The 15,004-nt window shown below is 37.9% G+C and overlaps 1 protein-coding gene across 1 annotated transcript; it reads left to right on the plus strand.

The window, feature by feature from the left end:
- The first annotated feature begins 3,593 nt into the window (after positions 1 to 3,593).
- LOC123318373 lies at positions 3,594 to 5,446 on the plus strand. The gene is made up of 2 exons (XM_044904982.1): positions 3,594 to 4,637; positions 4,902 to 5,446. Exons 1-2 carry the CDS (start codon positions 3,594 to 3,596, stop codon positions 5,310 to 5,312), a joined length of 1,455 nt encoding a protein of 484 aa, XP_044760917.1. The 3' UTR covers positions 5,313 to 5,446.
- Positions 5,447 to 15,004: the final 9,558 nt, after the last annotated feature.

Genomic DNA, 15,004 nt, shown 5'->3' on the forward strand with positions numbered 1-15,004 from the left:
AATTGTTTCTAAATTTTTTATTCCGAATAATATTTATTCATTTCTAAATTATATTTGAAACGAAAAACTAGAGCAGAAAACGAGAAAGAAAAAGTAAATAATGCTGCCTTCATCGATCTGATTCGAAAACCTGTATTGACAAGGCGTAGACATACGTGGGTGTCATCATAACTTAGAAGTATGTTATTGCTCTGTAGGTATTTTATATTTCTAATTTTATACGGACCTCAAGAACTGCCCACCTGCAAAAAACACTAACGAACGCTCATGTTCATCAGAAAAATGTGAAAAAATAGTCGATAATTATTCAAAGGAGCAATATCATCTCAGCAAAATATCGACGAACTGAAGTTTCAACTACAAATATTCTCCTTCGGAACAAAAAACGACCTGGCCATTACTAGACGTTCCATTTTTTCGCCAATTTTGAAAACTTCAGAAAAACGTAATTGCCTTTGCAGTCGCATTCGTTCGGAATCGAACTCAACAGTGGCAGTTGACATCAATTACTGGGAATTCTTCAACTGCATATTTGCTGGATCTGAATTGCATTCTGCACGAAAAGGTTTCCAAGATACAAAGAGAAGTGCTCGCCGTCTTTTTAGAATGTCAGCCTGGAAAAGAATAACGAGGTCGAGAAACAGGGGATGGTACATTGATAATTTTTGGACGTAACATACCCCAATACTTTAGAACGATCTTTGGAAATCAAGTTCATGAGACTCGTGGGTTTTTAATATTGATTTTTCATAAATTCTAACAAATTCACTCATCAAAATTAAGATTGTATATCAAGATTAGCAAAATATGCAGAAGTTTCTTTTTTTCTGGAAAAATAAATCTGGTAATAATGACCTGAAAAGCATCAAACAGTTAAAGCTTAACAAATGATTATGGAATTTTTAATAATTTTAGATGTGCTATATTTCTTCGTCGTCAAAATTTGAGTTTTGGAGGTAAAACTCATCAAAATAAGTCGTTCAACCAAAAATTGTCTATATAAAATATAATATAAATATAAAATATATTATAAATATGAAAGTTCGACAAAATTACATTGAATTTCAAGTACGGGACTGTAAAAAGTGACTCCGGCATAGCAAAAATGAAACAAAACATAAACATATAAATGGTTCAGTAACAAGTTCATCGGATTAGATACATTAGATCACTTTAGAGAGAGAATTATAATTGTTGTACCGTGCAATTTACACTGAAAAAAAATGTTGAAAATCGTGGCAGTTTCTTGAACGTGCTTATGTTAGTAATGTTAAAAAAGTGCTATGATGTTTCCCCATTTCATCCCATTTTTACGACGACTGTTGGAATGTTCGAACAAGAAGATTGTGATGCCCATTGTGAAAGAAATTCGTGAATAATTCAGACGAATTTTATTGGTGAGATTTTGAAGTATTTTTCTATTTTTTACACTTGTGTCCTAAGTCTCTTCTGTCAGTTGGTATCGAAATGAGCCATTTCATGAAATCTTCTAAGTTACTGAAAAATAATGAGAACAATTCGGCAATTCTAAGTTTCCATTTTCATTACCACGTAAATATCGAACAAGCCAATATCCTAAACGAAACCACATGGTCGAATCAGGAGATAAGTTTTTTCCACTGCTTTGCGATAGTTCGGCTAAGAAACGGTCTAGAGTCCTATTAGGATTTATTTCAGTAATCATTTTCAATTTTTTTTTTCAGCTTTGACGTTTTGAAAGTTTTGTATAGGTATTTTTGGTGAAACGCCCAGTTTAGACCAGTTCTACCTTCTGTTGAAAAAATAAGCCTCACCTTCAAATACACCCTGTATATTATGTATTTAATACGTTTCTATTTACCAATAGTAAGAAAACAGTTCAAATTCTGAGGTTTGAATAAATTTATCTACTTAGGCTTATCCATCTCGAAGGAACACCTCCTTGCACATTTTTCAAGAAATGAATTTCGCAGAAAATTCATCTGGGATCCGGAATGTTTCGTCGTATCAAAAGCGCCCCGATGCATTCGCTCAACCTTCCAAAATGAAGAACTATCTATTTCCCAGGTGAACAAGAATGGAGCATTCCAACTTCCGTGGAATTCCTGATACCAGACCGTTTCATTCAGGTCTTGCTCCAACAGGGGTAATTGTCAAAAGTAATTTCACGCTTCCGTTGCCGCCATCAACTATTCGGGTCATTCCGAACGTTGAAAAACCTCCGACATTTTGGTCCATCGTCCCCACCCTCACCTCTTTTATAGTTTCAACCGAATCGGTTAACCCAATTATAAAATTCTATATTCGACGTAGTTTGATTCTACGTGGAATTGTCGCTTGGACAATCACCACAGACTAATTGGTAATTTTTAAGTTGATCATTGTTCTATAACAAACATCCCCATCGTATTTTGCATTGTATGAACAACGAAAACTGAAGCTTAAATCTACGGGGTGTATATATGAAAAGTGCCTGGCATTCATGGTGACTAATGAAATATTCTTCGTACAGTATCTTTTATCTGAAAATACATAAGTACAGGATGGGCACAATTCGTTGTCTACTGAGAGGATTTCGAGAACTGCAGCTAGAAGAAAACGAGTGACACATTTTCGAGCTTATTTTCGGAGAAACAAAGAATGAAATGAAAAAGAAGAAATGTGTTTGCTCGAAATTCTTCATTCAAAACTGCGACATATGTAGGTATCGACCCTTACAAAATTAGCGCCATCTTCAGGCATTTGCAGACAAATACAAAGATGTACGAAAACAGTAATAAAATAAAAGATAGCAAAAGAAAAATACAAAACAAAACAAAAAGATTTGAAACAAAGAATGGTGAAAACCACAGCCTCCTACGATACTTGGTTTTTGGTTTGACAATTTCTCATAACTTTTCTGTCTTTGAAGTTACAAACCTGAAACTTGAACCTTCTACAGGCACTTTTTACGTAGAATCCACTGATGAGCTCAAAATATTTTTTCATTTCGAACCATTAGGTGAACTTTCATTTTTTTAAATGCAAATTTTATTGAATTTTGTATTTTTGAATTGGAAAAAAATCTCTTGTCGGTAGATTCTACGTATGCAAGTGCCTAAGAAGGTTTGAGTTTCAGATCTGTGACTTATGAGAACTTTTCGGAATCATCAAAATCTCAATTTTTGTTTATAACTCGATAACTAATAATGATTGGCCGATTTTGTTTTTAGATTTGGATTAGTCATGAAAAAAAGGCTCGACAATGTGTCATCCGTTTTCTTGTAGCTGCTATAGTTCTCGAGATCCCCTCAGTAGACAACGAATTTTGCCCACCCTGTACAGGACTTAATTTTTATTTATGCAGATCAATATTTAGACCAATCATCTTGCTTGGCATAATGAATAAACTGCCATACTGATAATGATAATATAATATAATATGAGTTTATTTTTCTAATGATTGATTCCACTGCAGGAATCACTTCAAACCTGTTTTCCCTTCAAATCCACTACCAATAATCAATATTTTATGAATAGACATTATTCTATGTTGATTATGTTATCAGCGGTCAATATTTTCCTCAAACTTGAATTGAGTTATCTTTCGGAGTTCGTAGTAGGTCTGTGTTAATATGTGGCAATTCCTTTCAAGATTCTTGGATGTGAAAGTGGACGAAGAGGTTCAGGAACCAACGGCAAGAAATCCAGAAATAAAAACTGTAACCAGGTCCAGCGATGAGCACGATAATCATTGTTGTCGGGATCATACTGGAGAAAATTTTAATTTTGACTGTTTGGAAGAAAACAAGAACAAGAACAAGAACGAGAAAGGAGCTAAAGAATTTCGAGATTTCGTTGTGAACCATGCTGATATGGAAGAAAAAGGGGAGTTACTAAGTGCTTCAATATCAGTTGAAAAAAAATCAGAAATATTTGGTGAAATCAACACGTCAAAAACCTCAGATGAACCTATAAGTGATAGTGGTTCGAGAGTAGATGAAGCATCAAATAAAATATCTACCATTTCTTTTCCTTCATCAAATGAAACAGCCAGGAAATATTCGAAAGAAGAAAAAGATGTTCCACTTGTGAATGGGTCCGATCAAGATTTCCAGATTGATGGAATATCAGTGGGAACCATAGTGACGCAAAATTTTGATAGAGAATCCTATATTCACAATACTGTGGTTCCAAAACTAAAAGAATTCGCAACGAAAGAATCATGGTATGACCTTGGAAACATAATTAGATCCAAAAGAACAGAAAAAGGGGATGAGAACATTCAGAAGAACATGTGTCAATATTATAAACTGTGGAGTAGAGTGCAACTTATGGATATTAATCATATGATTGTACTGCTAACCACCCTTGGGCAATGGCATGGGTGGAATTTAGCTTTCCAAGACCAGAACCCTGAGGAGTTCCATATCTGGACGGGTAAATTGAACAATGTGATGTCGAATTATTTCGAGAAAGAGTCGTTTTTGAGGATCATCATCAAGAACATGAAAAAAGTGCTGAAGATGCTCGAAAGCAATGGCTATCACGAACTGGTCGATAAATATATGAAAAAAATGGGGTTCTTGGGCGATATACTTCTGCGCAAGACAAACGAAGTTTCTGTGATTGCTTTTCATGCAGACTGTTGGATTGATAACATTGTTTTTGGATATAAAGTGAGTCTATTTCTGAAGGAAGTGTTTATATCTATCCCAGCATATTCGTGTTGTTTTGAAGATATCCATGAGAAAAATCAATGAGGTTTGGTACGAAATTTTTCGCTGTGTGTTTGTTTTCGAATTTCATTCGATCGTTTTGATCTAAGGTTGACATATTTTTGTATTCATTTAATAAGGTTTCTGTTGGTTAACAAGAAGAAATTTTTTCAGGTGTTCTTCTGGAGTTCAGGATGAATGATTCAGACATCTTTTTATTTTCAGATTACTGGTGGTGTGTTGAAACCATCTGATGCATCTTTCGCCAATGTTCAACTGTCTATGGTAGACTCGCCAATCAAGGACCTCAGCTACCTCTTTTACACTTACAGCGATGAAGACACACTTCAAGATTTCGATTTCTTGCTTCAGGTCTACCACCACGCCCTGACTAATACAATGGAAAGATTGGGCAGTGATGCAAATAACGTGTTTTCCTTTGAAAAATTGAAAAAGGAATGGAGAAAGTACGGCATGTTCGGAGTGATTATGAATTTATTCGAAATGTTCGATGATGGTGATGTAGACAAGCATGGGAGGGGTATTATTGACCCAACGCTGGACCAAAAAATTCACGAGGAGTATAATAGCAGGGTTTTAAATCTTTTTGTTCATTTCGGGAAGAATTTTCTGTGAAAACTGAAAACACTGGTATTCTTGTCAAACCTACATTCTTATGTAATGAATGAAAACTTCTAATTGGTTTTTTTTTCGAATATTTTATCTTTTTCTTTGCTGCAAAACCGTTTTGTTAACATTGTGAACTGGAATTGAATTTTATTTTCAACTCATCACATCGTGTTATTGTATTCTGATTGGATGCTTTTTCTCATTTCTAGCAACGAGATAAAACTAAAAATAACATTTATTTATGGTTGTTCAACAGCCTCAAGCCTGTATCTCTCAAACTGAGCCGATTTGGAAAAAATGGTATAGAAAACAGTGTTACTTTTGACCTCAAAAATCTACTGTTGAAATATCTGTACGAGTCAAAGACTCACCGTGTATAACCAATGAATATTTATTATTCTTTTCAATTCAAGTCAAACTGATTTCAAACAATTGAACTTGACGCATTCAATTAGTCGTTTACATTTTGATAGCCTTCTCTTTCTTTATTTGACTTCCCTCTTTCTTAAACAATTGCTCACAGAATCTATTGGCCCTGGCTCGAAAACACCCAGTGAAAATGAAAATTCGAGTATCTGGTTCAGCTTATCGACAATGATTATCGTGAAGAAATGTACCTCATTAGTAAAATTTGACTCCAAATCGGAATGAATCATTCAGTGTCAACAGTAACTTTGTTTCTTCAGATTAGAAAGAATATCAGAACAATCCACGTTATGGAATTCAGTCAACTTCATACGGCTGACTTTCAGCTGTTCTCGGAAAAGCTTAGGGCTCGACCAGACGTGCCTTTGTGTGTTTCCAACCGAGCCAATGAAGTTTGAATCCGCGATTCCCCTTGTATATGGCCCTGTATCGAATTCAATTAAGGTCGAGTTAGGTAGATCCCCGCATGTACATGAAAAAACGCTCAGGGCTTAACGGTAACGAGTGGTATTATGCCGGGGATTCACATTTCTCAAAATACTGTGTAGGTGAGATAAGGGGTGCAGCGCGTTGAACGTACAAGCTGGAAGAGATGAGTGTTTGGAAAAGCCAGTTTTCATCGTCAGTTAGTCTGAGTGGCGATGATTCACGAGGGGCCAAATGAAGAGTGGATGATTTTATGTGGAATTATTTATAGGTTTATAAAAAAAAATTATACTTGTTTACATAAATTTATACATTTAACACAGAACTATTGAATATACAGGATGACAATTTGAAAACTTGGCAGTCTAATTATGTCACGACAAGGAGGATTTCAGAGAAAATGCCGGAACAGGTCAATTTCTATTCGTAGGGGGACATATTTTGGGGCTATCACCCCTAAATTCTCAATAGGGAATAGGGGGTGGGCTATACCTCAATTGGAGGACAATAGTATTATGTAGAGGGGTATAGTGTCTTCCAATTGAAGTGTAGCTAACCCTCTATTCACTATGAAGAATTTAGGGGAATATATAGCTCCTACACCTAGATTTGCGGAGATTTGGGATTACAATATTGCTCAAAATATCTCCCCCTCCCTTTAATTGTTGAAATGTTCCGGCTTTTTCTTTGAAAACATCCTTGTCGAGACATAATTGGCCTGGCAAGTTTTCAAATTGTCATCTTCCTACTTCAAGGAATCAATAAAAATTTGCAAACCATATTATTCATGTAGAGAGACAAGTGATCTTTCAATTGAGGTAAACCTCACCCCTTATTTTCTATTAAGAATTTAGGGGTGATAGCACCTACACCTAGGGTTGAGGAGATTTCAGCTTACAATTCTGCTCAAAATATGACCATCTTCGAATAAAAATTGACCTGTTTCGGCATTTTCTCTGAAAACATCCTTTTCGCGACATAATTGGCCTGGCAAGTTTTCAAATTGTCACACGTATTGAGGTTTGATACTCAATGATGAAACCAAGAATGAAATACTGAATAGAAATGAGATTTCCATCTGACCAGGCTTTGACACTCATTGAAAAACAAATTCATATTTGATATTTCTAGTTCAATTATTTAACCTAAAACAGATCATTTGATGTGCCATGGTTCAAAAAAATACGACCCCATAGACATATGGAACCTTCTCCAAAAGCTGTTGTGGGAACTATCAGCTGAATACTTCCAACTTCCTCCTTACAAGACTGCGTCTATCGGAGTTGAACTGACGACATCTGGACTCATCAGTAAATGAGCACCAACACCATTTTTTTTTTGGTGTAGCAGGGGGAAAATCTGCAAATCAGACGAACCACCCTCTCCTGAGGGGGAACAAGTGTGGAGATTCTCACTCTCCTGAGCTCGATACTCACTAAAAACCCTTAGCTGCTTCTTGAATATTGGTTCCGGGCATTTGCCTATAAACCGTTCATCTCTTAGTCGGTTTTCTTCTCGCACACTATCGTGCTGGGATTTGTGTTTATCCTCTAATGGATAACACTTTATTGGATTTTTCAATGAGTTTATGTTCTTATTTTAATCTCTTCTTTATTGATCTCTTGGTCTCCTTCGGTAAATTCGCATTCTCCTTTTGTCTTCCTCTGGGTCGTAGTCCACTAGTCTCCTGAGTTCTTGATTCGGATGGTTTTTCGCTGTTTCGAATAATTTCTCTGCTTTTCTGTTCATGAATTCCGTTATGGTTTCCCATTTTAGGTCCCTATAAATCTGTCTATTCCTGACAAACCGAGGTGCGTCTATTGCACATCGTAGCAGCTTGTTTTTAGTGGCCTGAATTCTTTTGATATGGTTCTTTGCCGCGAAACCCCAGGCAACTGATCCATAAGTCAGTTGAGGCCTAGCAACGGCCTTGATTATCTTCAGTTTTGTCTCTTTCGACATGTGGCTTCTTCTTCCTATTAGAGGGTAGAGTCTATTCATCGCTACTTTCGTTTTGTCGATTGCTTGTTTGATATGACTTTTCCAAGTAAGTCTTTCGTCAAGCGTTATTCCTAAATATTTGGCTTCATTTTTCCAGTGGATTTCTTCGCCGTCAACTTCTAGATTCGTTGTGGGTCGCAGTCCTCTCTTCTGTAGTAATATTGCTTGGCTCTTTTGTCCATTCAGCTTGATTTTCCACCAGTCAATTGTTTCGTCAATCGTTTCTAAGCACCAACACCAATCGTCAACTGTCCAATTGCATTTATCCTCGGCCTACCAGTCGTCGGCGTATTCTGTAATCCCTATAGAAACAGGGATGCTGTGGAGAGAGAAACAAATTTCAAATACATTCGCGTATCATTTTTTAGAAGAATATTCTTGAAAACTATTTCTGATATTTCATCATCCATGTGGTATTTTCCATACTCAGCTCTTGATCATAAAATGAGTACAATTAGGAATGAAAAATTGCGTAATTTTCATATGTTCTCGAATTCGGCAAACAAAGAATTCAAATAAGGAATAATCGTGAAATACCTAGAAGCGCCCTGCCCTTATTTTCTCATTTCATGACCAAGTTAATTAAACAATATTCAGTATTCATGCACGGAATAATAACGCTGCAAGTTATTACATCTCTCTAACAAACAACTCTGCTCTAAATTGTACATACCTTTAACGACAATAACTAAATATTTCAGGCATGAGCGTACGTGCAATTCTCCAACTGGTCCCAAACTAGTTGCATCTCTAAAGCACAAAATCAAGTGAATTACCAGTTTTGACAGGAGAGGAAATCTTCAATTCTCATTCAAATTTTAAACAGCAGAAGAATGACACTCCTTCCCTTGATAATAATCATAAAATCATCTTTCTCAGATTCAACGTAGACTTTCATTCACGCTGTCCTCTGTAGGTATTTTGAGTTCTATCGAAGACTGACGAGTGTAGGAACATGATCTGTGGTCTACACCGTCTCGACTACTTTTGAAGATACTGTAATATTTATATGCTTTGCATAAAACATTGAAACTATTATGATTCCGGAATATTTTCCACCTAGATTCTACAAATAATTGAAGCATACTCTTGTACGCCTATGGCAATGTCATCAGCGTGAAAGTGCTCGTAACAAAACTGCTCGAAAGTGCATTCGAAAATAATACATTTGTGAGGCGTTGCATGCGACAATGCCGATTCGAACGGTTTTAATTAGCGAGGCACTGTAATTTGTTTTCATAAAATTCGAATACAGATTAATTTAAACTTCGGAATTGGCTTGATAGGAACGGCTGCCGATGTGGAAATGACACGATTATTCAGATGGTGGGCGTTACAGGGAACAGGGGCTGGAGACAACGGAAGAAAAGGAGAAATGGATGTTAGTGAAATAGACATTTTACAGGGTGTAAATGAATCGTTGCGAAAAAATGTAAGGGCTCAAATATTATTGTGGGTCTTTTATATAGGGGAGACTAGGGAGCATTGATACATGGGGAGGCTTGATACAGGCTTATATCCGCGGTCTGTAGCCGTTTTAAAAAGTAATATACTGGTAAACACTATTCTCTGGCAGAAAGCACTATATGACCTTAATCTGTAAGGCTAACAGTAGTTCGTTCGTGAAATATTCAACAAAGAGTGTTTCGAGGTGAGAAATTGTAAGTATTTACTCGCGTTACCTAAGGGTTTTATGATCATGCATTAGTTTTTCAGCATAAACAAACATTTGACTTTGAAATATACATAAACCTACTTAATTTACTGTCTTATTAGGTTGCCAAAATGTATGGGTATAAAATGAAAACATAAATTACTTTAAAACTTGCTTTCAGGGAGGTTTGAGACATTTAGGGTGGGGAGGCCTGATACATGTATCATATTTAAAAAATATTCCGGAGCTGGTTGGACAGGCCTACATAAAGGCGTTTTTACCATCCAACCTACCTTCTGTACATGTTTCTGCACCTACGGGACCGAAGCAAACCAGTATCATTGCTGACCTACCTACTGATCTAGTAATTCTGGATCAGGCGTCAGGTGTGCTCGCAATGGTGCCACGAAGAATGTGACCGTGTTAGAAATGGCACAAAAATGTTTATATGTGACATTTGCAAGTGATAACAATGGGGCTTATATTTTCAGTTTATGTGTCTCATGCCTCCCAGTACACCGTATCAATCCTCCTATATATGGGGAGGCTTGAGACAGTTTGCATGTTTTTGTGCTCAACGTTTTGTACAGAATGGGATGTTTATATTTTGAGAATTCTATATTTATTTCGTAGAACGATTAATCGAAGAATTATATAATGTTATAAAATTCCTGTTTCTTCATATAATTCATTTTACAAAAATAAATATTCCAAAAACGTATCAACCCTCCCCAGTCTCCCCTATATTTTTTTAACCACCTTTGCAAAGATATAGACGGCTTAGGTTGGCACCTGAAAACCAACTTATAGTACGCATTCATATGGAAAATTATTATCTTCACTCGGCGTGATTTTGACTCCTGAAGATGAGCTGATGGGTTCGAAACATGTAGAGTCGATGATTAAAAATCATGTTCATCTCTTGTTCAGTCATCCCTCAATCTATTTATTATGGGTTTTCCAGATAAAAAGACATTGGACACTAATTCAACCTAATTCAGCCCATTGAAAGTAGCCGGCTTTGGGAGCTACTTCCGATTTCCAGAAGAGACTGATGATCAATGGTTTGTTTGCGAACTTATAAGAACAAAGGCGATACGTCTAATTGCAACAATTACAGGGGCATATCGTTGCTTAGCGTGGCCGGCAAAATTCTCTCGAAGATTATGGCTAATCGTCTGATTCCACTCTTAGAAAAGCTTTTACCTGAATCCCAGTGCGGCTTTCGACCAGATCGAGGTACGGTGGACCTAATTTTCACACTGCGACAGCTGCAAGAGAAGGCCCGTGAACAACAGTCAAGGATCTATACAGCCTATGTCGATTTAAATAAGGCCTTCGACTCGGTGAATCGAAGAACGCTATGGAAAATCATGGGACGCCTTAGAGTACCCGAAAAATTCTTAGCAGTAAGTGAAAGCCTTCAAACCAACAACACAAACCAACACAACTTTACTGTTCAATATTTTCGTCATAGCTGTCTCGATAATTGCTGACATGAGTATGCCTGTAAGAGGTGTTGTAAAAAGATTCAGATTTGATGGAGGCCCATTTAACCTGAAGCGCCTCAGAGCAAAAACCCGTTAAAAGTTTATCACGGAACATCAATATGCAGACGACTGCGCACTTATCGCTAGCAGCCCAGAGGATCTACAGATAATGCTGGATATTTATAAACATATATACGAAGCTTTAGGCCTTAGACTCAATATCGACATAACCAAAATCCTGGTGAGTCCGCCAGAAAGCCTTCAAACACATATCAACCTGGAGAATGAAACTCTAGAACAGGTCGAGTCGTTCAATTACTTGGGAAGCTTCATAAATACTAGGGCTAACCTAGACACGGAAATACACAACCGTATCAATTCGGCATCACGGGCATTCTGGAAGCTAAAGGTCATAGTGTTTCAAAATCACGACCCCAATCTGAAGACCAAGACAGCTGTTTACAAAGCAGTCGTCCTTCCAACTCTCCTTTACGGAATCGAAAGCTGGACGCCCTACAGGCGACATATTAAACAGCTTGAACAAACGCAACAACGTCATCTAAGACAGATAATGCACATCAGATGCTTCCAGAAAGTTTCGAATACAGAACTCTTACGTACAACGCGCGAGTTGTACAACAGTTGAGACTCAAGTAACGAGGGCCCGACTCAGATGGAGCGGCCACATTCTGAGGATGCAAGACACAAGACTTCCCAAAATAGCTATGTATGGCGAATTGACAGAGGGAGCTCGGAAAACCAGGAGGCCAGTATAAGCGATTTAAGGATACACTTCATCAATCCCTGAAATCAGTTAATGCAAATCATAAATGGGAACAACTAGCGTTATACAGGTCACAGTGGAGGTCTATGTTGCACAGTTATAATGGAGACTCGAAAAGAATACAGCGGCGTCCAGATCTGGTTGGTGACTATCCCTGCCCGGAGTGTGGAAAGATCTGTAGGTCACAGCTGGGTCTCTTCAGTCACAGGAGAGCACACAGTCGCAATTAGCCCTAAGAAATTATAAGTCTGTTCTTTTTTTTTATTTTTTTGTAGATTTATTCCCGGTAACGAAATGCAGCAATGAATGAATGAATGTTTGCGATCCTATCCACTAATTCAAATTTTGTTATCTGGGATAGTGCAAACCACGGAATGTTCAAGACGAATAGTTAAGTTTATCTGAGTTTAGATTAAACCAAACTAGCGCTAAGAAACGAAAGAGCTCCAACAAACATCGAAGAATTGTAGCACTCGTTCTACAATAATTTTGTTTATAGTTTTTGTAATCATATAGCTTTCCATCAGAGAAGCATGCTCAAAAATATGATTTTAGTACCTATAAAAGCGCACTTCATCTGAAACTAATATCGGAACACTTTTCTTCAGTAATAAATAGGACGCATTTCGTCAGTTCAGACCTGAAATTTCACCGACCACTCGCACAAATTGCGACTTCTGATAGCGGCGACGCCAAATTCTCCACACACCTCGATCAATGGAGCGGAACATCGAATTTTTATGCGGATCGCAGAACTGAGGGGTAACTCGTCAATGCCTCCATGCCATTTTCTAGTAAATCCTCTCCTGGCTGAAACGAATTTCTGGCAAACAGCAATGTGTCTTAGTGCAACTGTCGGATTCGAAATTATTGTCCCCTCTTGGGCCATTTACTGTTAACGCAGACTCGAGTTCGCAATCTATGGCGACGTCAGATGGGGCAGTATTGGCCGGCCAGATTGAATTGGAAATTGATTGCTGCTAACATTAGATCATCGGCTCTGATGATGCCGAGTGCGGAGAGTCCTAGATTTGGTATGATTTTTCACGGTCTCCTAAGTCGTATTCACTTTCAAGTCCAACTGTATCACGGTTTGATTCTATATAGGGTACTTGACCAACTATTATATAAATATACTAACTGACAAAGAAACTGTAACACCTGGAAGGAAGTGTTCAAATTTTGAATAGTTTTTGGTAAAACATTGTGAAGGTTTTTTTCATATAAACCAGCTGTTCGAGGAGATCCAAAGTCGATGTTTAATTGTTGTTAAAATGCCCAGAACACGTCTATCGCTAGCTGAGTGCATTCGAAAGAGGTCGAATTATTGGTCCACAGAAGAAGTGGTGGTCATTTCGAGAAATCGCTAACCGTACGAACAGAAATCCAAGTACTGTTATGAGATGTTGTCAAGCGTGGTTTGATAATGCCCAAAATCGATGAAGATCGGGCACCAGACGTCGAAGGGGCACAATTGAAGTTCAAGATCGGCGTCTAAGACTTATGGTCATTAGAGACCGATTTGCGACAAATCGATCTTTGGCTGATGAGTGGTTAGGAGAACAAGTCCATCCTGTAACCGTCCGAAAGGTTTACCGCCTTATAAGGTCTTTTGAACTGCAGCGTTATCGACCCCATCTTGTGTTACCCTTTAGGATTGAGCATCGACGGCAACGATTTCAGTGGTGCAGATAACGACAACATTGGAAGATGGAATGGCATCAGCCCGTCTTTTCTGATGAATCTCTATTCTCCTTGGGTGCACATGATGGCCAACCAAGGGTTAGACGACGTCGAGGAGAAAGACGTGAACCTCATTTTGATATTGAGCGTCATGTAGACCAGACAGTAGGCGATATGGTATGGGGTGCTATTGAACATGGAAGTAGGTTACCTTTAGTCTTTATTCGAGGTAACATGACAGCGCTGCGTTACCTTCAAGAAATAGTGGAGCCATATGTTCTGCCTTACCTTAACTGGCTCGAGTATCCAATATGTCAGCAAGATAATGCTCGACCTCATGTTGCCAGAGTTAGTTAAAACTTTTTTGAAGTGACCCATTTGAATCTTTTGCCAGGGCCCCCCAGATCTCCCGATCTTCCGCCCATGAAGCATGTTTGAGCCCGCACGGACTTTGGCGGCTCTGAGACATGAAGTACAGGTAGCTTAGGATAGTATCCCTCAAGAAGAAATAGACCATCTTCTCGCATCAATGGCAAGACGTGTTGAGGGGTGTATCTATAGATAACCGCGTTGGACAAACACATTATTAACAAATTAAATAAAAAAAATGTAAACCCATCGTTTTTTTTCTCCTAATTTCAATCACTTACCTACTCCTTGCTATACTATCTATGTTTTACAGAAAGAAAATTCTACATTTAAATAGCTCCTTCTGGGTGTTGCAGTTTCTTTGCGCGAAAGATCAAGACGGAGTTGATAAATTAAAGTCGCTAAAATGACTCTTGTTAAATTAGAGTCGTCCATGTGCTGTCAGGATTACGTTAAAGGAATTTTTCCAGGCATAGTCAACGACTACGTCACCAATGGCAGTTCATGGTCTAGAAACTATGCCAGTAACAACAACAGTGGCAGAAAAACTGACAGTAACTGAAAGAACTGGGTGTAGGCTCAAGAAAAACAATTCCGAGCAACAAAAAAAACACCGACACATGGATAGAATAGCCAAACATAGTTGGCAAAATGAAAGGAGATGCTCATACAAGTGACATCTTGGAGGCCCCCAGAAACAAAAGGCATAGGAACACCAAGAAAGAGATGCAGTAACTCTAGCTAGAAAACAATGGATGAGAACAGCATAAGACATAGAAGCATGGAAGAGGCCTATGTCCGATACTGGATGAAAGAGGACTGAAGACAGAGGAGAAGAATCTAGCTAGAACTACATGATTCACAT

The sequence above is a fragment of the Coccinella septempunctata genome, chromosome 8 (assembly GCF_907165205.1).
Source record: "Coccinella septempunctata chromosome 8, icCocSept1.1, whole genome shotgun sequence".
Lineage (NCBI taxonomy): Eukaryota > Metazoa > Arthropoda > Insecta > Coleoptera > Coccinellidae > Coccinella > Coccinella septempunctata.

What these genes read in the sequence shown, in the direction of transcription:
- LOC123318373 (XM_044904982.1), top strand. Translation starts at nt 3,594, where the DNA reads ATGTGGCAATTCCTTTCAAGATTCTTGGATGTGAAAGTGGACGAAGAG. An exon ending in ACATTGTTTTTGGATATAAA is followed by an intron (nt 4,638 to 4,901) that starts GTGAGTCTATTT and finishes TTTTATTTTCAG; the next exon opens with ATTACTGGTGGTGTGTTGAA.